This window comes from Dermacentor andersoni, chromosome 1, assembly GCF_023375885.2.
Source record: "Dermacentor andersoni chromosome 1, qqDerAnde1_hic_scaffold, whole genome shotgun sequence".
Classification (NCBI taxonomy): domain Eukaryota; kingdom Metazoa; phylum Arthropoda; class Arachnida; order Ixodida; family Ixodidae; genus Dermacentor; species Dermacentor andersoni.
Genome location: NC_092814.1, coordinates 196,380,506 through 196,405,841, shown reverse-complemented (window position 1 = coordinate 196,405,841; position 25,336 = coordinate 196,380,506). Strand labels below are relative to the sequence as shown.

The window sequence follows — 25,336 nt, the reverse complement described above, 5'->3', positions numbered from 1 at the left end:
GACGCTGTTTAATGTTGTAATGGCTGGTCTTCCCGCTGAAGTGCAAAAACATTGCAGGCATATCCATATGTCGATATATGCGGACGACATATGTATTTGGTTAAGCGGATATCAACACAAGCGTTTAGCTCTGATAGCTCGACAGGCATCACTTTCAGTTCAAGATTACCTTCAAGGTGTAGGGTTGACTCTCTCGGGTGGAAAAATCTGGCTTCATCATGTTTCCAGGTAGAGGAAGACGGTATGCGCGGCTGAAGATAGACCTTGATCAATCTTGCCTTCGTCAATTGAAGCACAAGCGCTTTTTGGGTGTCATTATTGACTACCGTCTACAGTGGCGACGAGCTGTGGACTCTATTGTGACATCACTATCTCCGCGTCTCAATGTGATCCGTAGAGTTGCAAGTGAGCAATGGGGAAATCACCCTTCTTCAATGATCAGGCTGCACGATGCACTAGTGACGAGTCGAATAATGTACCAGCTCCCTTTAATTTCCCCCTCACTATCACAGCTGGAACGACTTGAGGTTTTGCACAGAAAGGGCCTAAGGAGGGCTCTTGGCGTTCTGCAGACTGCTCCTAACAATGCAGTACTTTATGAGTCTCTATCGAGACCTCTTAGCCTAGTCGCTTCACAAAGGTTATTGATGCAAATTGGCCGCCTCAAACAGACGATAGCCGGTTGAGCCCTTCTACAGAGCTTGCGAAAGAGATCCGAGTCCCGAGCTTACTTGGCCCTTAATACTCTTGGTTACCTGGGTCTTGACGCTAGAGGTCGAACTAAGAGGTTGAAACCACCTTGGTCTTTCGTGAGCCTCGATTGTTCGTTGACTATTCCTCACGTTCGTGCTAAGCGGAGTTCTCCTTTGGCGGCAACGCGTTCGCTCGTACTGGAACATCTTGAAACTGAATATGCACGTCATCTTCACATTTTTACTGATGGCTCTGTGGACAAGGTCAGAGGATCTAGTGCAGCAGCTTTTCACATTCCCTCTTTGAAGTATGATTGGTCGGTTCGCTTCACTGCAGTCGTATCCTCCACAACGGCCGAAAGCGTTGCCATTGAGGCAGCTCTAAAGAAGCTGCGGTTCTGTACGCCTCAACCCGTTGTCATTCTTACAGATTCGAAATCCGCCCTTCAAAGGTTAGAGCATGGGTTCCCTACTGATGCTTTATGTCTAAGCTCCCTACGCTCGGTGCACAATCTCCATATCAAAGGCTTCTCCATACGATTCCAATGGGTGCCCTCGCACATAGGTATCATAGGCAATGAGATGGCGGACAGCCTCGCCCATAGAGCGCTGTCTGGGAATTCTTTGAGAAAAGCGCCTCAAGAGGACAAGAGACTCTTCAGAGAAGCGGTGTCGTGCCACTTCAGCTCTTTGTGGAGCTCACCTCACAAGCCATGTGTGACTAAGGGTCTCAAAAGAAACCAAGCCACTTTACTGCTCCGCATTCGCACGGGCTCTGCTCGTACCCCTGCGTGGATGTGTAAGACTGGCCTGGCGTTGTCTCCATTATGTTCAACGTGTGGTGTGTGCGGTGACATAGAACCTTACCTTATGTGCTGTACTCTGTATAACGCGGAAAGGAGCGTGTTATTCGGGTCCCTCAAAAAGACAGGAATTCCCCACAGTTCTCTTCAGGACATTGTTTTCCCACGCGGGAACCAGTTAGATAGGAAGGAGGTTTCTCGCCTTCTTTTATATTACCTGCAGGACACGGATTTGGCCTCCACATGGTGACCTTAGGAGTGACTATGTGTAGTTGTGAGGTCTGTGTCTGATTTATATGATTTATGTATTTTAGGCGTCGCTATGGTGGAGCAATTGCCGGCAGCTACTGCAAGGCTAATCCCACCAGTAGCCTACAACCACTCAACTCAACGCAATTGCGTTGTAATAGCCGCTTTTCAACTCAGTGTTATCACGTTCTGTGGCTAGAGACTGCAGTTTCACATGTGATCCTCATATAATAGCATATTCTGGTTTCCATTTTGTTGATACGTTTTCTCAATCAGTAAAATTCATAAGTCTGAGGCGAGCGGAGGGTGTAGCAATAATGTGTAGCAATGGGTGTAGCAATTGCCCGCTCGACAAGGGCAGTCACTGGTTATACTACAGCACAAAGACATAGAGCAAGGCTAAATGCTTTTGTACACAGTAAAACAAAAAGCCGACTATAGCATTTACGAATGTGCTAGAACCGAGGAAGACACGGTCTCTAAATATATTCACGCCGTACACGTACATGTGAAAACGCAGGACCTGCAGACGACACACGGTGAAGTCCGCGCTTACGGTGGTTCAGCCAGTGCCCGCGAGGCGGCGACTCTGCTCGATCTCGCGGTCAGTAGTTGTTATCGCGTGACTAGATGATTTTGATTATAATGACGATGTAATGATAATTTTCTCTTCTTAAACGGGGGTAAGTAAGGCTTACGTCTTAGTAATGATAAATGAGATCAAAACGAAAATAAAAGTTAGCGAAATGGGGGAAACGGGGAGAGTCATAATGAGGGTGTTTACGTCAACAAGACACAAGCGGGTCGAGTCTGCTTGTCAGCCTGGAATTGGCCACACCATCGGGTCGCGCCGAGTCGCCGAGACCCAGCCCGACCTAGTTTGAGCGCGTATGTAAGCGACAGCGAGGCGGACCATCCAGCGCTGAGACTTGCGCGAGACCACTGATGCACAATTTAAGGCGACATCCTTATATGCCCCATGAAGCGGAAAATCCGGCGAGCGTCCGGCCCTAATATCGGATGGCAAGAAAACCCACGTGACCAAGTGATGGCGTCACGTTTCCGGCGCTGCACCTGCTGCGGGTCGCACCGCGAAATCCCACGGTGAACAGCCACGGCATCGGACGGACGCCGTGGCTCACTCTCAAAAGTAGATTAAGGTGGACTAAAGTGGATTAAGGTTGGTACAAATTACAGCAAGGTGGGTTAAGATTGTTTTAATTTTAGGTGATAACATGGACAAGTCCGAATGGTTACGCACTCAGATCACTTAGGGATACTTAACTATCAATGTTGTATCTGCCGCCAGCGGTAATGGTATCAGGACAAGGCAAAGACAAGCACCTGTGCATTGCGATCTCATCCATTCAACGATAAGAGCTATGAAATGTATCTGTTCCAAACGGCAGCAAGAACAGGAAGCCCTGTTTCGGACGCGCTGATGTTTCGTCTCTACGCTGCATGCCGCGGTTGTCAGGACCAGTCCGAAGCGAGTCAATGTAGAAAGTCGCAGTTTCGCCAGTAAGGCGAAGTATCGATTGCCATAGCAAATTAGCACAGAACTTTACGAAGTAAGAGTAGTAGTTTTATCAGGCGTGTAAACTTCGAAACGTTCACTTACTAATTGAATTAACGAGCATGGTGTCACCGCGCACAAGGAAACGTAAACACAGCGCGGACACTCGCTGTCAAAATGCTGGTGTGAGCAAGCGCGGCGGCAGCAGCGAGCTTCAACGCAAGAGCGGTGAGAACACAGCGCGCGGAAATGTATCAGCTGTCTGCAGATCCCCTTTGAGATACCTGGAAACGTGGGCCGCCATGCGACGGAGGCGAGCGCCAGCTGGAGTTAATGGAAGGAACCGGGCGCGCCCTTCCGTGGCCCCCAAGACACCCATCGCGCCGGCGCGCGCAGAACGGAAGACGCCGCGGCCGGTCTGTAAACGGAGCGGCTGGTTTGTGTGGGTGAAGGGATTTCTTTGAGTTTTCGCGTAACAGAATTATGTTTTCTCGATAGTCAAATTACAGTCCGAGGGCTATCACGTCTGTAGGTTGTGTGCAAGTCGCAGTTTATGATTTCACCGCTGCGTCCCCATTCCTCTCTGAAGGACCGACGCCGCGAGTCACCTTCGCATTCTAGCACGCACGATCTCCTTAGCAGAGGGGAATACCGCACATACAAGGCGCACAAGACTGCACAGACTAAACCCGTCACTGCAACTCAGACCTCGGGCCGGTCTGCACCGACGCGAAGCGTCTCTTCTGTGTCGGTTGTGGCGTGGAGTTGCCTTCACGAATGCCTACTCAGCACTAACTGGAATGGCTGATAGTCCTGCATGTGATGTTTGCGGATGCGAGGAAAACATTGACCACTTATTGTGCCATTGTCCTCACTTTCAAGCACAAGGTCAATCTTTGTCCAACGCATTGAGGAAATTAGATGAACGTCCTATGAGTGAACAGACAGTACTAGAGTACCGTCCCCATCGATCATTGGCTCAGAAGGCAGTGAAGGTACTTTTGTGCTTTCTCGGAACGTCTGGTTAGCACGAGCGGCTTTCCCTCAAGTACTGTCCATACTCGTCTATACACCTTCTCTCTCCATTCTCTCTCTTCCCCTTCTCCCTTTCCCTAGCGTAGGCTTTCGTATATTCCTCTCTCTCTTCTGCGTATTTTAGCTTCAGAAATTCAATTAGTTCAGTCAATTCCTTGCATCATATGGAAGGCCTGGGTATACGTGGTTCGATAATCTTTTTGCCAATGCGACGTCTGACGCCAGATTTTCTGCGACACGGGTTCCTTAACGCTGTCGCATTAATACGGCGTGCGCGACCGCGCGCGGCCGTGGAAAGTACGCACTTGGTGGTGGAGTCGAAGCCGTCCCCTCCTCTCCCTCCCGCGCTGCCTTCCCGCTTTCGTCCATATTGGCGGCGAGGAGTTACGGAGTCGCCATCTGTCGGAAGCGCCTTGCTGGCGTAGTATGAGGGATCACGCGGCGCGCTCCTCATAGGTTTCGCTGTCAGCGCTCACTGAAAACACCCCGGGTTGCGCGAGCTCTCCAGGACATTTATGTAAGTACTTTCGAAACGAGAGAAGTTTTTTACTGTCTAAATAATAATCTTGGGTAAACTGAAAGCACACAAACGTTTACAGACGCTATCTCTTTACCGAAAACGTACAGTGAACGCCACTGCGCGCGGTCGCCGCGATGGAGTCTCCCGAACCGGCTTCTTGCGTGAAAGGTAGGTAAATGCTGAACGCAAACTATGTGAAATATGTTCTTATAGTGTTTGTATAACTAAATGGAGCGTAATAGAACGAGGCCTCGATGCAGCGATCGCACAGTTCGTCTGCATGCTTGTCCGCGCACTGTTTCGCTTTCGCCGCGTGCGCGTTTTCGCACCGTGCCATGAGCTTTAGACCGCAGAATATGAGCATTTGACAGTATACAAGCAACCATTTTTGCGTGGGCGCTGTCAGAGCTGTTCACAAATCATTTCATTTTAGAGACTCCAACGCCTACGGGGACTGTGATGTGCCGTCGCGACGATTAAATCTCTTTTTTTTTCTAAATTCTTTGACCGTTCAATATTATTTGTCGAGTTGCGTCGCATTGTATGTTTATCGGTGTTCTCAGCGTGCGATTTCCCGCTGCTCCTTTTTTCTAATCCAGTGCATTAATTCATAACATAAACATGACCATATGTCATACTTTTTATAATGTGCTTCTTACCGCTCCCTTTCCACTCCAGTGAACTTGCCAGTATCTACAGCATCGACAAGTTCATAGACCTAACCGTCCTGACATTAGTCGGGCAGCGGACTCGGGCGAGCGTCTCAGTGCGCGTTTTCCTAAGATCGCAGACCTGGCGCCGTAGCAGAAATCTTCCTCGCGTCTGTGCTTGCTGCATACCCGAGTTGTAGCCGATGTTTGCCGGTTTTATGTTTCGCGAGCCAAGCTTCACGCAGCTTGTCCTGCGGTTACGTGTGAATAAGGCTGACTCCGGGCTCCGTTGCGTACATCCGGCATTGCGGCACCGAGCAGTAGCCTACCATGTTGCGCGCCTTCAAAGGCAGCCACTACCTATTGTAGTGCTTTCAAGCGTTGTAAAGGAGACACTCGAAGCGGGAAAATTTCGCCACTAAGTGAGGACCGCAGCGCACGAGGAAATTGAAACTCTCGTTTTCAGCTCGCTTCGGCGCTCCCGAAGCAGCCGACGCGGCTGCTATGTCCACGTGATCCCTCCTAGCACGTCACGCCGACGGTGGCGCCAGCTTTTCCAGTTGTGGAGCTCGAGGCCAATATGGCGCGCGAGATTGAGCCGCGACCATGGCCACGACCATCAGTTTCCCTTGCGTACGATCGCGCCAGGCGCAGTTGGTGCCGGAGCACAACGCCGCCCCCCCCCCCCTCCTTCCCTCCAATCCCTCCATGGCCTTTCTCGCGACAGAAGACGGTGCGTTTGCTCTCCGCTTTCTTCGTCCGCGCGCGCCAGATTGAGCCGCGATCGTCGGCTTCCTTCGCGTGCTTTCACTCGCACATACAGCGTAAGACGCGCGGCGACGGTGTAATCATCCTAGGACGTTATACGAAACATCAAGGCGACGGCGACGGCAAAAATTCGCCTGGAGTGTCCATACAGTTGCTATCGCTATAAAAGCGGTGACATCGCGCTATTTCAGCTCCATTCATTGTTCAACCCACTCTCGCCAGGTTCATGTAAAGATAGCGAATAACAATGAACGCGGGAAATACGACTTGGATCAAGGCGCCCCTCATGTCATCGCGGCCACGCGCCGTGACATCGGTATGCACCGTGCGCGGCGACATCGGGGGCGCTCTTGTTTGCAGCTTGTTTAATCGGGGAGCAGCAGGAAGCCAGGCTAAGGAGCTGGTGTTGGAGGGGAGGAGCATGTATGTGGAGTTGCTAAAAGTGGAGAATAATCCCCAGCGGAAACACTGAAACAGTCCTCGAAGCAGTCAACACGACGTCGGGTTGAGAAGCAGCCCTTGTGCGTTCCCAGGTGCTCGCCCTCACACGACCATGTCCAACGCTCCTTACCTTCAGTGACCTCAAGAAAACCCGCGCACAATTAGCATGCCATGGACGATTAACTAGGCTGTCACCTAGGCGGTAAATTTGAAACAAGGCGAAAGAAGAAATTATGGGCACTTTGCTGAGCTAAACTGCGATAGGTGAAAGCCTGTCTATGAATGCCTCTGTAGGTGTTTGAACTGTTCTGCGAATGGATGCCGCCGTGGCCGCGACCATGGGATGCAATCGCAGCCATATGGCTGCAAGGTTTGTCGCCGATGTGCGCGCACCCCCCCCCCCCCCCCCCTCGCGCATGTCCGCACTCTCCCACGCGTTCACTCGCACAGCGCTACTGGCATGGCGCCTCCTCTCCTTGCTCCCCTCGCCATTGATCACCGCTTTCCTGCGTCCACCACGGATGTCGCCCGGACACTCATGAGCCACTAAAGGCTTACGCAGTCAAAACAAAAAAAACAAAAAAAAAACGTTGGGTCCAGTTGGACGAAGATTGCGTAAAAAAGTTGCCTGTTTAGATTCATTGCTAAACATTCTGCACATGTGACCTCGTGATAATTCTCGTGAATGGAGCGATAGGCACAGAAGTTGACTTGACAATATTAATTTCGCAAGGATGAAGATACTGCTGCTTTGTCGAAATGGAACCACGAAAACGCGAAATTTATTAAAATAAAAGTAGTAAATGCACTAACGAGGCAAATAAACTGTTAATCAATGCAACACTGTATTACAGGTGTAAATATGTATGAGTTGTCGAGATCAACATGTAGAGCGAAGCTTCTCTGACACTAGGAACACTTAGGCAGAAATACATTTGCAAATGATTTGTCTATAAAAAGCACAGCCAAGAGGCGCGGTCTGCATTATTGTTAGAGAAAACGTTGTTACTGCTTTGGCAGTGAGAAGAGCATACGTGGTGATCATTTTTATCGCGATAGCAATTATATGAACACCCCAGGCGTATTTCCGCCGTCGTCGTCGCGGTGACGTTACGTATGAAGTCCAAGTGCGGCGGAGGCTGCGTATGGCGCGGTTGAGCGCAGCCATGCGGGCCCTATCTCGAAAGCGATCTGCGATGGGTACAGAGTCTAGGTGAGTCGAGGGCTGATAGCATCGTGTGCGCTGTGTGCTCGCCGCTTAGTTCGCGTTAGAACGAGAGGCAGCACGAAGGTCAATTCGCTCGCTGCTGCTGCCGCTCTTCTTGATGTCAGCGTTTTGACAGAGTTTCCGCGGTCATCGAGTGAGATGTGTTTATGGTTGCTTGTAGGCACGTGAAACCATGCTTGTTAATTTTGTTAGTAAACAAATTTTGGCAAGTTTACATGGCCGATAAAACTCCTATTCATACTCCGTAAACCTGTCTAATAATTCGTTATCGCAATCGATGCTGCGCCTTCCTGGTGAAACTGCGACTTTCTACGTTTTACGAAGTTTTTGAAAGTCGCTTGTTACAGATAACACAATTCTAGTCATTGAGCCGGATTATTCAGAGGCGGACATGCAGAACAAATGGAAACACATGTTGAGCGAATTAACTTGTTATTTACTTTGCGGCACATATGCTAATTAACTCATTGTAGCCGGTTAATTTGCAAGGCGATCAACTTGGAACGAATTTCCAAATGACACCAGTTTGGAGATATGTGCCATCGCACTTTGCCGTAAAAATAGACTGCTGTTCTATTAACTTTCTTTATTAAAACGCTCTTTTGTGCGTTGAAGCACAATAATAACTGAAATGCCTATGGATTTCATCCCCAATGTGGGAAATAATATCTCGCAACTGGTGTAATCTTGGAATTCACTTCGAAAGGATAGGTCTTGCAAGCTCAGTGGCTACAGTTCGTAGACTGTGTTGCGTTGTTGAGTAATTAATGAAAAATTAAAAAAAAATATTAAGGTAAAGAATTAATTAAAAATGTAATTAGTGCATTTGTGTTAATTCATTGATTACGTGTTTCTATTTCTCGTGCATGTCCACCTATTCGAATATTGCAGCTCAAGAACATTAAATACGCTAAACTGGCGATTTTTGAAAAATCCGTAAAACTTAAAAATTATCACCCCCGCTTAAGTATCGAGCGGAAGAGGAGCGCAAAGGTCCCGCAGAGACTACAGAGGTATACGATGCGTACCGAAGGGGCGAGGCGGTAGGCGAAGCGACGGGCCGATGAGATACGCACGGAAGAACGACAGTTGCAAGCCAAGCGAACCGCCGCCGAACAGGCCGCCGAGACTAATGCGCCGACTGGAGGACAACCACTTGCGGGACACAGACGCGTGCTTTCAAAAGCACTGTGTCTAAGAAGAATTGGGTGCGTCATGTAGCGTCTGCGACCGCCTGTGGTTCCGATCGTACGACGTCAGGGTGTGGCGACCTGCGCATGTGGCGGTCCTCGAGCGTTTCCCCGGAAGAACGTGAGTTCGTTCGGGCTTTGCGCCAGGTGCAGGGGAAAATGCTTCAAAATGACTTGATAACCATCGAGGATGGTTGCTGCCGTAATTAAAAAAGAAAACTTAAGAGGGTACGTCAGGGAGACAGAATTCGGCAATGCAGTGAGTGCGTAGGTCGCACTAAACCAACAGCAATCGTATCGTCCTAAGTATAGATCTTTCATCAGCAGCTTGTCGAGTTATAACACATAATCTGTCTCAACACTTTATGCTCGGAGTTTCTTCTTCTTTTTTGTTTAATATAAGGACTACAGTGTGTGGTGATAGAATTGCACGCGTACATAGATAAGCTGTGAACGTAGTTGCGAACCCGTTTTATTTGACATACACGTACAGATGCGCTGGAGCGACGCACTCCTGTCTGCATAATAGTGAAGCCGCCAGCGACGTTCCTGCAAGAAGTGCGTAAAAGGAGCGCGGGCACCTTGGGAGGGACGGGCAAATAAGGACGAAAATAATCCGGGTAGACACACAGCCGAATGTTGTGAACAATATCCGAATAACCAGGGGCCGAATTGACAGAGCTTTTCGTTTGTACGTGCGCTTTGATGTCAGCAGCCCACCTTCTCTAATACTATCTCCTGCACCAGGATTGTCTGAAATTTCCTCTGAAGAACCATGCTAGCGCAAGAACTTTTTGTGAATATGGGGCCAGGTGTTGACTTAGATGCCATCTGAAACAAGATGCAGATGTCATGCCATCTGTATTTCGGGTACTCGCAGCATAGTTTGTTACAGTGTAAGGCGACGGATTACGATAAGTTTTGAGCCTGGTGTTTAGGGCATTTATGAATGTCCCGCGTGCTTTTATATTTATCTTGTCATTATCGACTTTCAGCACAAAACCTAGTATTTTTCAAATTGCAATGCAGCAGCACGTAGGCCGAAGGTCCCAGCATATACCCGTGCAGTGTAGTCGCCCATGCCACAAGTATTTTATCTAAGGCGTAATCTCTCTCTCTCTCTCATATACGCGTACACACGCACGCACACGCATACGCACACACACGCACACAAGCTCAACGGGAATGGGCTATTGTATGTTTCCTCCAACTCATCATGGGCATCACCTGGGTGTGAATTGCATTCTCAAGCCACTCTTTGGCCTAAGGACCATTTCGGAAACTACGTTGACTTCATCCCGCTGATCCAGTGATTTCAACTTGAAACGACGTAGTATATTAGCGATGACAATCTTCTCTTCTGACAAGGCAAACTTCTGACCTGCGTCGAGAAAAACAAAAAAGCAAAGTACAGATTTAGATGCCGTTTTATGGAAGACCACAGCATTTAGTGCAAGTTAAATTAGAAATATGTTCGGTTCAGAGCCGGCGGTATTCTCCTCATAAACGTCCACTGCAGAGGATCCACAAGTCGTTCATTTCTATTTACTTTTCGGAAAGACAGTTAGACAACATCAAAGGCGAGGTATTACTGATTGAAAAAAGAAAAGCTAATCTGAGAGATATATGGACAGTGCGTTTGTTACTAGTGAGCGCAACAACGGGGTAACAAGAGGAAAACAATTCGCTCTAAACTCAAGTGTCTCGATTACAAAAAATAATGGCTTTATTTAATTTGAGAACTGATAGTTATAGATTCGTCATCACACTTCTGCCCAAGGCAACACAACATTCTTGTGTCTTATAAAAATTGTCAGCAGCACCTTTGCTGATTGATGAAATTTTGTGTCCCTAAGCTGGCACAGTTGGCTATGAGCGACGCTGTATATGAAAACGTCAGATTAATTTAGACCAACAGGGGTTCTTTCACGTGCATGCGTATAATAAATATAAGCGAACGATAGCTTATTTGCATTCTGCCTTCCATCATGATGAGGCCGTCGCTGACCGGAGATCGAATGGAGCTCGTGCTCAGCAGAATGCCGTATGGCCACTGAGCGAGCGTAGCACACTAAGGTGCCCTGTATTATGTGAGAAATTTAAGTGACTGATCACCCGCCATCACTTCTTCTCGAGCACTTTTCCTTACTGACATCGCAGGGACTGTAGATTCCCCCTTCGTCAGGCTCGCTGTCTGACAAAGAGGATATGGCTTCGTCAAGGTCGTTTGAAGGTCTCACAAACCGAAATTCAAGGCATCCTGCTTTATGAATCATATCAGGAGGTGTAACATATCATGTAGGTTTTCTTTGTTTAGTGATTAACAACGTATTTGAAAATGAACTCATTGGTCAAACAACTCCAAATAATGATACAACCAATTGTTGGCACCACGTTCTAGCTGCATTGAACGCGTACGATGAGGCCTCACCGACTTGGAGAATACAAAACCCGCGAGATTTCCATCGGAACGCAGACAAGCGGGATGACCTGGCATCTCTGCTATTTCGTAATCTGACTAACCACGCTGTACATAGTGTTAGTACAGCGTTGTGTAGATGTGAAGTATTGTCAGGCGTTGTGTACTAAGCTATCAACTCACCGTGGAGAGGATGTCTGTGAAGTGGCAGAGAAGCCAGGTAAGAGCACTTCACAAGCATTGGATTGCATTGCGTGCATCGAGGTACTTTGCTGGCAAGCTTTGGGTTGCATTGCGTGCGTAGGTGGATAAACCATTCGGAACGGAATATTACGTGGGGACGCTGCTAGTATTAGCTGTAGCTGCCGGAAAGTGTTTTGCCCTTCTGGACACAAAAATACACGACATCACATTGAGTGAAAAATATGCCGATCAAAGTGCTCTATGGATGGATGGATGGATGGATGGATGGATGAACTTTAGGTCGTCCTTTAGGGCGCGTGTTAGCCCGCCGCGGGCCGCTCCCACGTCGGGAAAGTGACCACATAAAAATCCACATCTATATGCCTATGTGTACAGAGATGGTCGTATAGTAAGTCCGATACGAGATTGCTGGCTTACATGGAGCTCACATTCCCGAGTTGTTCGGAATCCGCTAAACTTCACCCAGGCGCGGCTTCATTGTGCGCGTTAGTTCTTTTAACTTCGATTTTCATTTGAAGAGTTTTGGTGAGAGCGGCCTCATCTGTCGGGTAGTACTGAATATCTACGTTTGCCACCACAGCCGTTTACTATATAGATCAATGAAATGACGGTAAAATGACAGACTCAAACACATGTAGATCTCAAGAGTGTGACTGAAACTGGCCATACATAAAGTTTTAAATCACGTATATGGTTCAATTTGCACACTGACACACATACACCTATTAGTTGATTCGAGATTAATGCTGACTTTCTCCACTGAACCGCCGCGGTAACTCAGTTGCTGTGAAATAGCGCTGCTCAGCACATGGCTACAGGTTTTATTCCAGGCCACGCCGGTCGCATTCTGATCAAGGCGGAATACAAAAAAAAACAGCTTATGTACCGAGCTTTGGGTGCATGTTAAAGAACCTCAGGTGGCCTAATGAATCAACAGCCCACCTCTATACGGCCTCTGTCGTAGACATTAAACCTTACCACTCACTCAACCGTCTCCCCTGTTTGCACAGCAACGTACTGAGACGGTCACATTGTCACACCAAATGAGTGAGAGTGGCAGCCTCTATAGGTCGATGGGATTCTGCTGGTGTTATTGACTTCGCAATTTACTTTTCTGTTCGCCTGCCTCTGGAGCAGTAACATTTCCGTTCAGCTCTCTCTTTTTCTTTTCTCAGCCACCTTCCCTTCCCTGTTACACCGTTTGTGAAGTACGACAGGGCAGATATATTGCTTTGAATAGCTTTGCTACATTTCTTCTCTTATTCTTATTTTTGCTCAACCGCGCTTCGATAACTGGGCAGCTTTGGCCAACGTGGATATCCTTCATTAAAAAATAGGATTGTTTATATTTACTCTGACATAATGTAATTCTCGGTTTTGAACATAAAGTTTTGTATATATAGCATATCTCTTACCGATGCAGTTGCGAGGACCAGCGGAGAACGGAATGTAAGCGAAAGGATGTCTGCCTTTCGCATTTTCTGGGAAAAACCTTTCGGGCTGAAACTCCTCCGGTTTTGGAAACACATTCTCATCCCGGTGAAGGCAGTACACAGGCACTCTCACAATGGTGCCCACTGGAAATGTTACGGTTCCTGGTGGGAGGTAAAAGCAGATCATAAGCATAATCTCAAACCAATTCTTTGCTGGTAAAAACGAGTTTACTAATGACCTGCAAAATATAAGCAGGATTTAAAATATTATACCAATCTGAAATGGTGCCTCGCATGTTCTCGTCATGAAACTGACTGATGGATATAGTCTTTGTGCTTCCTACAAAACAGGGGAAATAAGTAAAGCACATCACATTCATATGCTATATTACAACAAGTTGTTCAAGGCATGAAGACAATATCTTCGAAAGCACAATAAAAATACCTTTATGCAGCTTTCAAGGTACTTCATTTCTCTCAAATCTTCGGCCGTCACCGGTCGATGCTTATCACTTCCGAATATTGCGTCTAATTCGTCGTGTATTTTCTGTTGCTCGGCTGGATGGTGGCCAATTAAAAACAAAGCCCAGCTGATTCCCATTGCCGTTGTGTCGTGCCCCTGCGTCATGACCAGGGCAACGCTTTTATTTAATGTAGAAGTTTGAGTTCGGCAAGCAGTCTACATTGTTTCGTAACAAAGCATGTAAAATTGCTTTGTAATATCAAGCGATTAAGTCACCTCCAACTTCCATTAAATATTGTATTAAAATTGATATTTAGTGAAACAACGAATCATGATAGAGAAATACTGGAAAGTTTTTAAATTACAGTATTTGGTCTAGGCGACGTCTTTAAATCTGCATATTTTGTGTTCAATGGTTGAGCTAAAGCTCTGCTGACGCAGCTGCTCTTGGTAAGACTCTGCTCAAACATTGGTCGTGTCGTCCAGTGCCACGTTTATGCGTTGTTATTTCGCCTTTTGTCACCAGGATACATCACTAGGTGTGAAGTCTGCTTTTGTGAAACTGGATGGCATCAGGAAAATTTAGATGACAATAAATATACTTCACACGATTAAACGACTCATTTCCTTGAGGATCTAATTTTACTGAATAGCTCCAATGAACGAGTGTGAAGTAGTAATTTGATATTGGCACATTACTTTCAGTTTCTTACGATTTCGCTGTACCAGCTCCCGTTACTTGGGCGCTAATGCATGCGATACTCTTCTTATCAAAGACAAAGTGTAAAATAAGTAGAATTACAAGAGTGATCGCATGCGGCAGACGGAGTCCTAGAAACAGCTAAAAACACAAATATTTTGGTCGATATTCGCAAAATGTCTGTTCCTGACCTCATACATCTAGGAAGCCTCTCGGCATGTTTATGGGAAGACATCTGCAAAGTCGTGAAGGTCGACGACGTACTAGGCGAAGTAGTAGAGAAGCCCTGGACCAAAGGTCTTTCACACTTCGAATAAAGTACATTCTATATCTCTCCATGAACGCATAGGGGACGCGCACGATTCGTTTCCGTTGCAGCGATCATCTTGTTGTCACCACTTTACTATATGAAGGGTGCAGCCGAGTGCCAGCCAATGAGAAAGCTCTTACGAAGGAGAAAAATGAATGCATACATGAATAACTAGTTCAATAAAGAAAAATAAATAAACAATATGTGAAAACGGGCCTTGTTGCTTGCTGCTTTAAAGTTCATTTCCTTAGGTCAGACACAGGTACAGTTATGAGAATGTGCTGGAGTGTTCCAGTGCGTTCAAAGAGAGAAACGAAAAAAAAAAGAAAAACAAGGTAAGCTTCATTTCGCGCCTCAAGAAAGATGAGAGATATTAGGTGGACTGGGTCTTCGCCTGTGGCCGTGGGCTAACGTTCTTGCCGATCTTACAGGGTTTTTGATTACACTGAATTACTCCGATCAATACACATGAGACGAGGAGCAATGTGTAATCCGGTCAACGACGTTAGTGTAGGCAAACCAGGCGATCAAAAAAAAAAAAAAAACTTTTAACAACTGATACGAATGCAAGCCTTAAACGACTTCTTTTTTTTCAACCATACTTGTCGTTGTGTACATTGATTGATAAGCGGCTAGAACGACAGCTTCATGATGGCTTACTTCGAACATGAATGTGTCCACTTCTTCTCGTATATCTTCTTCGTTGATACTCGCTGAGTCTCTCAAGTGTTCAGTAAGGAGAAGGTCCAGAAATGGTCTTTTCCGTTTCTGTTGTTCTACATTGTCGCTATCGACATCCGTCTGACCTTCTAGGCGATTTTGCTTTTGCAGCAGTTTCTTTCTTTCCTCTATTACCTGGTGGAAAAAAGCACGGTATCGCATGTAAAGAATTTTCTTCATGACCGTAAAGAATATAAGAACTACATTGAAGAAGAATGCAGTGAATATAAATAAAAATTAATATTAAGCGTCAGATGTTATATCTATGCTATAAAAATTTGTATATGAGTCAAAATGATTGGAAACACGCGCCAAATCAGCTGCACTTCCTGAGGCATGAAATTGTATTAATCATAAAAAAATGATTATTATTATGATTCATGGCACTGTTGTTATTGTTGTCCTATTAATTTTCAAAGAGACCGCTAAAGTGAAACGTTGAATAAGTTTAGATTGGCAAAGTATTCGTTAAAACTATATTTTTATTCATAAGGCGGAATTAAGAATGCTGATTACAATTACAAAAAAATTCCCCGACGATTACGATACTCCCTAATGCGAAATTTGCGCGCAGCTCTATACGTGTTTTCATTTCGCGATATATTGAAGCAAAGGATTTGAGAGAGACATGTAGCAGAGCAGGCGATCGTCGAAAATCTGATCCGCAGGTCAAGCGCGTCGGCTGTTATACATGACTCGTCGAAGGTTCCACTGTAATGGCTGATGCCACGTGGCTTCCAGAAAGTACTTCACAATTAGCGTCGCGCACGCAATCAGATTACAAAATGATCGCAAACCATGACAATCGAAACAAGCGCGAACGAGACCAAACCAAGCAAACCAAACAAGCGCCAACGAGAGATGATGCGAGCAGACGATAGTACGAAACGAGCGGTCCGGCTGAGGCCAGATACGAGTACGCATTGAGCGGTTGGGTGGGTCCGCATGACACCAGTTTCCCGCGCGCACCTCTCATTGGTATCCGCCATTCGCGGCTCGCGTCGTTCATCTTCTGCTCCGCGTTCGCTCTTGCATCTTTCGCTGTGCTCGTTCGCTCGGTTACGCCGCCGCCGACGCTCGTCGAAGGAACGGGCGCTTAAGAGCTGCGCTCCAAAAAATGAAGAGCATACTTCTATTTCTTAAATTTAGCGCCCAAACAGCCGCACCTGTATGCTAGCGCCGCATCGCAAATTTTTAGTGTATTTTCGTATCCTGGTCCTTCTCGAGCAGAAAAGAAGTAATCAAAACTTACTATGTCATTTAGCATGCAATGCATTTCCTCTCTATCGATAAACTATTAAGAAGCTAAGACGACAAGCTGACAAACTTTGCGACTTCACAGAAATCTTATGCGAGAACTTCAAAGAGGTGTGGCTGCTAGTCTTTCGTTTCTGCATGTTTTCTGGCGTACCAATAAAGCCTCCGCTCGCGGTAAGAGCGACCTATTCGACATTATTGAAATGTAGTAAATTGATACAGCTTAACCTAATATTCCTCATTAGCGTTCCTTTAAACCAGTGCGCTCATACTGTCTAAACATCATCCGTTTGTTCGCGCAGTTCCAATGTAATCACGTTATTCATAATATTTTCCAACAAAACGTTCGGAAGTCGTATTGGATAGTCATTTCAGCGACTAAATGGAGCCTATAAATTTGGATTGTCATATTCGGGACCAATATTCACTCTCAAGACGTTTAAACTGAATGTACGAAGGAGTGTCTATTCTGATATCCCGAGTTCTGTGCGTCGCGCAATGGTTACTCCTACTAAATTTATTATGACGATTTCTTTGTTCGAACAGACCTGAAGTGTTTTAAGTTGAGTGTCGTATATTAGGGCTACTCAATAGAAACACTCGGTGGTTTTTCACTGAGCGGCTGGGATCGGGCGCCAAAATGCAGATGTGCTAAGGCATTCAGTGCCGGCACGATAACAACGTATTTGTACCTTTCTTGTGAATGTATGGAGTGTGTTCAGGCAATCGTAGTACTCCTTGCCCATGGAACTGTGCTTGAATATGTACTCGCTACTGAAAAATGGGTTCAGCATTCGGAGTAAAAACAACTCTCCCAATCTGGAAACAAAAAGAAAGATAAAAGTCATCAGAGAAAAGGTATTCAGACATCACGCACTATGGGAAACAATGGTATCCGAAGCATGCAGCAGGTAGCCGGCTATTTAGACTCGTTAGGGGTTCTCCAAAGCGTTGCCATGCCGCTCAAGCTTGTACGTGTAAAAAGAAAAAAAAAGGCATGGCGACAATGGAGACGACGACGACAACGATGACAGGGGAATGGTGACGACGAAAAGACTACGACACGACAACGATGGCATGAGGCCAGCCAGTTCGAAGGTTGTGTACTGGCAATCGAGGCGAGACAGGCAGCTATCAGCAAATCGCAGGATTGAGGCAAAGAATGTCTCGCGCCGTAGGTGCTTCAATGTCCATTACAGCAACTAGAGAGCTGCGTCTACTAAAGTACGATTCATATCTTCCCAACCTTAAATGTCAGTTATCTTGTTCGACGTTGTGCATGAACTTTAGCCTATTTCAATTGATGTACGTAGCTGATTTATCGTGCTCCGACGAAGGAACATTAAAACCTGTTGCATTACAACCTGAGCCGAAGGTCGTGCATAGAGCCAACTGTGCCGATCCCGAAGGCAATGCAATGAAAAGAGTCTAGAAGTGCGGCATATTCTATTTAGCATTAACACGATCAGTTGTATGAGATCAAGGTTACTCCGGTCACCGAGGGGACGCCGTAAGATAGTAAAACAGTTTCTTCTTTCTTCCTAGCCCTTACGTTTGATATTGTCACGTTCTATTGCGTCCACTTTCTACAGACATAGCGGTAAGTGATCATGCATGGGTACCATTCTTGAATTAGAAAGATACAACGAGAGCAGTATAAACGTTTCTTTAGCTAATGTCTGGTATATGTGTAAGCGCATGCGTACCCGCACTACCGCAGAAAGTCACGCGCTCTGGGCTGCAAGGTCAGTTTTTTGTTGATGTTCTTTTGTCAGACGTCTGGCTGACAAAGCCATCGTTCTTCCATGCGTCCGTCCTGGCTGCTATTTTTGTGCAAGAGAAGCGCACTGATATTAACTTTCTTTTTCAGTTCTCGTGTATCGCAGCGATGCCGTGTCCTTCTTGCGTGGTGAGTTCGATGTGCGCAACTACGGTAAGAAATTAAGTGTTTAGATACGTTGATAATTTGTTTACTTGTTTTACAGCTAACACCGAACGGCAGCCTTTCTACCGTGGCAAGGGATGATTTAGGTGTCTCTGGTCTTGCACCATGAGCCTGAACTTTACATCAATGATCCTGTACGAAGTCGTTCGGTTTACGTCCCGCAGTTAAAATTTTCTGGACGTATGCACCGCGCGCAAATAAATTCATTCTTTCTTTCGCATCTTCGCCGTATACGCTTGTTAAAATCAGAGCATCAAGTCGTGCTTTTGTCTGTCTTTTGAAGAAGGTCAGCACTAGCTTCATAAAAGATCGCACTAGCAGCAAGTGAGTCCTTTGAAATCGACTGGCTATTCCACTAGTGAGATCACAGAGGTGATACGCTGACTCGGTTCTGAAGAACACGCTGAGCACCGACAACTTATAAAAAAGTAATAACTAAAGACAAGACCAACGCAGAAGCAATCTCGTGTTGGCAGGCATTTTGGAACTGTCTCATGTGAGGACAAAACATTAAAAAATATTAAATTATGGAGTTTTACGAGCCAAAACCACTTTCTGATTACGAGGCACGTCGTAGTAGGGCAGTCCAGAAATTTCGACCACCTGGGGTTCTTTAACGTGCACCTAAACTAAGTACGCGGGTGTTTTCGAAATGCGGCCGCCGTGGCCGGGATTAGATCCCGCGACCTCACGCTTAGCAGCCCAGCACCATAGCCACTAACCAACCTCGGCGAGTCTCGACATAACATCATGGTAATAAGCTTTTCACAGCACCAAGCAAGCTTTCTGGATTGAGCCGCCATAGCGTCAAAAACAAATTGAAAAGCAGCTACGTGACAAAACTTGCCATTCAACTGGGCCACGGAGTAATTTACAGGATTTATTTTACGTGAAGAAAGGTTTACATGGACCAGAGAAATCGCTTTATCAATGAAAGGATACGTGGGCAACTCCCTTGGCTGACCACGAATAATAGATGGCCACTTACTCTTTTATTTTCTTGAATGCGACTGTACCTAAGATTTTATCATGTGCGTGTGGTGGTAAAGCGACGACCGACTTTGAAGCGCTAGCCTCTGGAAACATACAATACAGAACGTTTCAGTGAACGTCTCTCATGCTCACCAATGATGAATTTAAGTATCTTGATCAATGCCTGCACATTTAGACGTAGAGGATTGCAGTGATTGGGCGCATGCGTAAAATGTTGGCTAGCGATATCTTAATACCAACAGCTGCAAGTCCCCCAATATCGTTATTCCATGCATTTGGCCTGTAACTTTGATGACCGTCCAACTTTTCTTGTTTGTGTTGGTTCCTTATTCTTAAGGCAAAAGCTCTGTTTGCCTATGCCAAGTGACAAAACATCAGCCCATGCTGACAAAAATGCCGGCGCTGAGATCTGTCATGTCCGGCTCTCGTCGCTTGATGTCCTTTCGTGTCCTATCGGCCGCCGAGCTCAGCAGGTAGAACCAGGCGCGATCGCTTGACGTAATCTTCCTGTCTGTTTTCAAGCGAAGCTTGTATTTCCTCACTCGCGTCAGCGTCGGTGTTGGCGCTGCCGTACAAGAAGCTCACGCCGCGCGAAAATGAAAATTGCTTGTCGGGCCGCGGATTCGAACCACCTACCACTGCGTTACGAAATCACCACGCCAACCCATTCAGCCACTGTCGTTTTCGTTTTATTGCACTGAATTATGAGTAGTGTCTACCGAAATTGTTCCATTACATCTGAACATACATGAGAAAGAAATGCACACATGGTACGCAGTCCAATGAAAGTTCAAAATTGGGGCCAACAAACACAAGCGTAATACTCGGCCTTTAAAGCGCGGTTTTATATGCACGTAGAAGTAGACGCAACACAAGGCGCGAGATAATTGCAGGCGTGCCCTCCCTCCAGAGGAGGAGGGAAAGGGTTTGATCTCTTGTTCGCTCGCCCCGCGCCCGCCGTTTCCCGCCAGTTCAGGCCCACCAGTCAGATGGGTAAGTCGCATTTGGTTCGTTCTGCCTAAGAGCAGGCTGCGTTGAAGGAACGCCAGCGGGAACGGGCCGCGCGTCGTGTGTTCGGCCGAAGAACAGGCGGCGTTTGATGAACGCTTCCGGGAACTCGTTCGAGAAAGGGGTCATCGTCTACGTGCCGACCTCGCCGTGAGGGAGCGCGAAGCCGAGGTGTTACGATAACGAAGAGCCGCGGATCCCGAGCTTCGTTTGCACCCCTCTTCACAGTAGTGGAAGGGCGGTCAATTTTTTGTTTACGACTGGGCAATGTATGTGGAGTTGCTTCGTAGCGAAAAGTCATCGCATTTCCAGAATCTAATTCAATTATGGGGTCAACGTTCCGAAGTTACACAGTTTGTTATGAGGGATGCCGTACTGGAGGGCTCCGGACTAAGTTTCCACCACATGGGGTCTATTAACCTCCACTCAACGCATGATACACGGGCGTTCTCGCACATCGCCACATCGAAATGCAGCCGCCGCGGTCGGAAATCGAACCCGCGACCTCGTGTTTAACAGCTAAACGCCATAGCCATTGATCCACCGCGGTGGCTCATTTTCAAGAATCCAAACGTGTTTTGGCGATTTTTTTCCCCGTACGCGTTTTACTCAGGCCAGAAAATACGTACGAGAGTGTTACACTAAACAAAGATTTGATAGAAGCTGATGAGGCTGCCGGTTGGTAGAGGTCCTAGTCTTGCAACGACTGCTCCGGCTGAGTGCCGCCGCTTGAATATGCCAGCTTAAGAACAGCCGACACGATGAAGAGAGAAAGGGACGTTGCGGGTGGCTACTTAAGTAAGCATGAAGTGGGAGACAGACGAACAGGACTAGCAGCAACACGGTGCAGCAAAGAATAAACAAAGCGAAACCCACCTGTTCACGGCCTTTACGTACGGAGAATGCTCATTATGTTGTGCACGAATTGATGTCCCCATTATAGTCTCTGGAAAAGGAGAAATCTGTTAAGTTGGGTATTTTAAGTTAATGCACGTACATGAGAGTAAAACTATGAATTAGTCATATAACGCAGGGTTGAGGTGTTCTTGTTGTTTATTTCAAAGACACTAGTAGATACAATTTAAAAAATATATATATTAATCCTTGTTGCATTGCGCTACATACCACGGATGTGTTTGTTGTTTATGTCTAAACTACAAGAGCCAGTTCGGAATGTTTTATTTAAAGTGGGACAGTACTTGGCTACGCCAGCTGTTTCACGCAACTGGTAGCAAACTTTAAAAACAAAGGGGTACACTTTAGACGGATCTGAGCAGCGGCATATTGTTGTACTCGTCTTGAGTCGCTCAGATTATGTTTTGACGTGCGATTAATCGGCTAATCAGTTACGGTTATTTACGCCGAATTCTAAATATCCATTTCAGGGCATAAGTCCTGTTTTAAATATTGCAGAGCGTGCTCAGAAACAATTAATAAATTTGTTTCCATGCCGTTATCTTTTACATGGTTCTTTTTTCCGGGGCAATGAAGAAAGCCCGGGAAAGGCGAAAACACGAGCGTTACTACACGCTTGCGCCCCTGGATTTCAGCGCCCTTAATCGGGTTTCCAAAGAACGAAGCTTGCATACCAGTTTGAAAAGTGAGAAAGCGACTGACCACGGCGTGTAACGGCCCTAAATAATTAGCGGTAAGCCGCTGCTAAACATGAGTATAAACACAGTCGTCGGCTTTCGACAGGCATGTGGGCTTCGTTCTTTTGAAGCCCCCATCGAGTACGCTGCGATCTAGACGGGCAAGCGTGCAGTGACGACATTTATTTATTTATTTATTCGGGGCCTTTCTTCAGAATCCTGAAAAAGCCACGTAAAAAATAACGCCATGTAAACAACTTCATTAGTTGCTTCTCAACAGGATTTACGGCTTTGCAAGTACGACTTATGCCCTTAAGCAAACAATAAAAATTGTTTATAATTAAACATAATGATGAGCTAACTAATCTCACATCACAAATAGTCCGAGTAACTCATGATTCATCCATCTAAAGTGCACCACTTCATTTTTGAACTTTGGTTCTGGTTACGTGAAACACGCGATATATCGTGCTTTGCTTTACCTTGTGGAGCCTCGGACGGATCGTTGACAAGAGGCGTCAGGCTCAAACGAAAACCACCAGATGATTTTATTTCTTAGTTTTTTTTTTCTGGCTGTGGCACTAGGGCCGGGAGCGCCGGCCAACACCTGCGCGAACGCACCGCAGATCGAGCCCGTGCGTCTCTGCCGCTACGACAATGGCGATGCCTTGGCCATGGTGCAGCCTGTACAACCTTATAACGAATTGGACTTCAGCGGCTCCTCTTGTACTGAACCCTCTTGATGCGACAAAAGCAGGCTTTAACCGCTAGCAGCGTCATCTTCTAAGGAACTTCCTTTCGCGTTTAACTCAACTTCGTCTTCGCCCCCTACAATGTTGACTGTTGTGGCCTTCCCCAATACAAGCACAGTCACTATCAATCTCAGAGTATGTGTGGAGCGAAAAACCTCGCAGCGAAGTACTTAGTGTGTCCAGCTCCTAACTGCACATTGCTGCTCTGACATGAGTTTCTCTGGCTACCCTCCGTGCGTTTTGTCTACTTTCGTACTCAAAAGGTGTAGTGTTGCAAAAACTAACCTCTATTACGAAACAGTTGAATATCGAGCGCTGCTAGATTATCAAGCAATGCTGCTATTACTGCACCAGACATACCGAGAACGCATACTTATTTGTACCAATGGTTCGACCTCACCTACCAGCTCAGCAGTGATTTTCGAGGTTCCATCGAAGCAGATCACAAGTAAATTAAAGGTGTCCTACGTATTTACATATACTTTGGCATAACTTGCAGCCCTACGTAACACTTTGAACTACGTAACCAATAAACCGGCATACAAAAGGGTCATGTTTTTGTGTTTCTAAAGCAGTTCTTTACAACCTCCAGTCTGCTAAAAGACAGAGAAAATACGGGCAGGTGATATCAAGGAAATACACCACATGCTCTGACAACGGCGGACGACATCATCTTTCAGTGGATTCCGGCTCTCTGTTGCATTGTCGACACCCACTATGCTGACAAGGCTGCCCGGTACGTCTGCCCACCTTAAGACACCCTGACGCTTTTACTTTCTTTCGCTAGTACGCACGCTGTCAGAGAACTTCGTCTGTTTGCCCGCAAAAACACACTAGGTTTTCTGGACTTCTCCGAGTCACTCCAATTGCCGGCAGCGTAAGCAGGACCCCATCGGTGCTGCTACAAGTGTTACCCTTTCCGGCTGCTAAGCAACGTTGTTGTACCGCTTATTACTGGTAGTAACGTTCACGAACGCTTACCCTTACCGCATTGGAATGGTTCATAGACCGACGTGCGAAGTTTGAGGAGATGATTAGGAGCCTGTCGTGTGTCTGTTCTCGTTACGACGTCCAAACGCCGCTTTCTCCAGACAATATTACACCGGCTCGACTAGAGACCGTTTTCTGAGTCAAAGATACTCGGACCATGGCCCCAACCATCGCTGACTCAAAACGCTATTCGTGCACTGGTGCAGTTCTTCAAGTGCACCGGCCTGAGGGGCCGTTTATTATAGTTCTCCTGTGCATCCTCCCGTGTGCTCTCAGTGTTCGCTTTATCCTCCTTTTCCGCTTTATATTCCCCCTTTACCCCTAGTGTAGGGCAGCAAACCTGACATTCGTCTGGTTGCTTCTCCCTTCTTTTCCTCTCCTTGCTATCTCTACGTGTGTGTGTGCTTTAGAGAGACCTACGAGCTGACTATAAGTTATGTTGGATTATGTCGTGATTTATTGTTTGAATACACCAAACAGATACGCGATCACTGCAAGCATGGTGTGGGTCAAAATCCTGATCTATAAAAGCCAGATTTTTGAAGCTTGCCTCATCTGCAGCTTGAGTAATGTAGTAGCGGTGGAGGACAAAGCTCTTTTTTTTCTTAGACCTATGGCGATGGGGAAAGCGGCGATGAGGAGGAGGGCTGACAAATACATAATAACATGGATGGCAACCAGGCTTTTTGTCAGCGTAACATAATGGATGGACGGACGGGCAAAGAAAATTTAGTTTCGATGTTAAAGCTGAGCAGAATAATTGTTTTCATAATTGCAACTATCTAGAAACGTTTTCTCAATGAAAATAGGTGGCCCTTTATAGAAACTTCAACAGAAAATAATTTCGCACGAATTCTCTCTTTAGAGGCAGAAAGAAAACAAGGGCTTCGAAACAAAGACATGAAATAGACTCGTAACAGGGAACAATATCATTTTTCAGTGGCTTCCGGCTCTCTGTTGCACCGTCGGCAGTGACTTTGCTGACAAAGCAACCCGTTCTTCCCACCGGACACCCAGGCAAATTTCCTAGTCCTTATGCTATACTGGAGGTAAGTAGTGAGTCACCGGTAAATATGACCGTGAATGAAGCAAGAATGAGACAGTAGTGCAGACAGCCGCAGGTTACGAACCACATTATATAGTACGACAGAAATCTAGAGAATCTAGGGAGAAAACGACGAAGTGTCTTCTTGACAGAACACTTGTTTCTGTGCTCTCTGAATTTTTGGTGAAATCTTCACCTTTCGGGGTGCCTCACCTCCCCGTCTTGCGGCCATGGACGCGGAGCATGCCAGAGGCCCGCCTGGCCAGAAGTCATCACGGCCGTCAACCGCAAGGAAGCGAGTTGGCTCCCCCAGCGACACCGAGGACACCGAGCTGTACTCTATGTCGGAAGACGACTCACCCGACGACGGCTTCATACCCGTCCGGAGTAAGAGGGCGAAGAGAAAGATCGCC

At 46.5% G+C, this 25,336-nt stretch overlaps 1 protein-coding gene across 5 annotated transcripts in view; it reads right to left on the bottom strand.

Annotated features, from left to right (window-relative positions):
• Positions 1-9,546: 9,546 nt before the first annotated feature.
• The window catches only part of LOC126546970 (cytochrome P450 4c3-like), a 42,288-nt gene continuing 26,498 nt past the window's right edge, over positions 9,547-25,336 (bottom strand). For all 5 annotated transcript variants that reach the window (XM_050194703.3, XM_072288713.1, XM_050194704.3 and 2 more), the window contains 7 exons: positions 21,421-21,490; positions 17,291-17,417; positions 15,282-15,476; positions 13,594-13,767; positions 13,422-13,488; positions 13,131-13,310; positions 9,547-10,473 (listed from right to left, as the gene is read on the bottom strand). In XM_050194703.3, the coding sequence (XP_050050660.1) occupies positions 10,316-10,473; positions 13,131-13,310; positions 13,422-13,488; positions 13,594-13,767; positions 15,282-15,476; positions 17,291-17,417; positions 21,421-21,490 (971 nt within the window). In that variant the 3' untranslated portion in view covers positions 9,547-10,315. The remainder of the gene's footprint in view (positions 10,474-13,130; positions 13,311-13,421; positions 13,489-13,593; positions 13,768-15,281; positions 15,477-17,290; positions 17,418-21,420; positions 21,491-25,336) is intronic.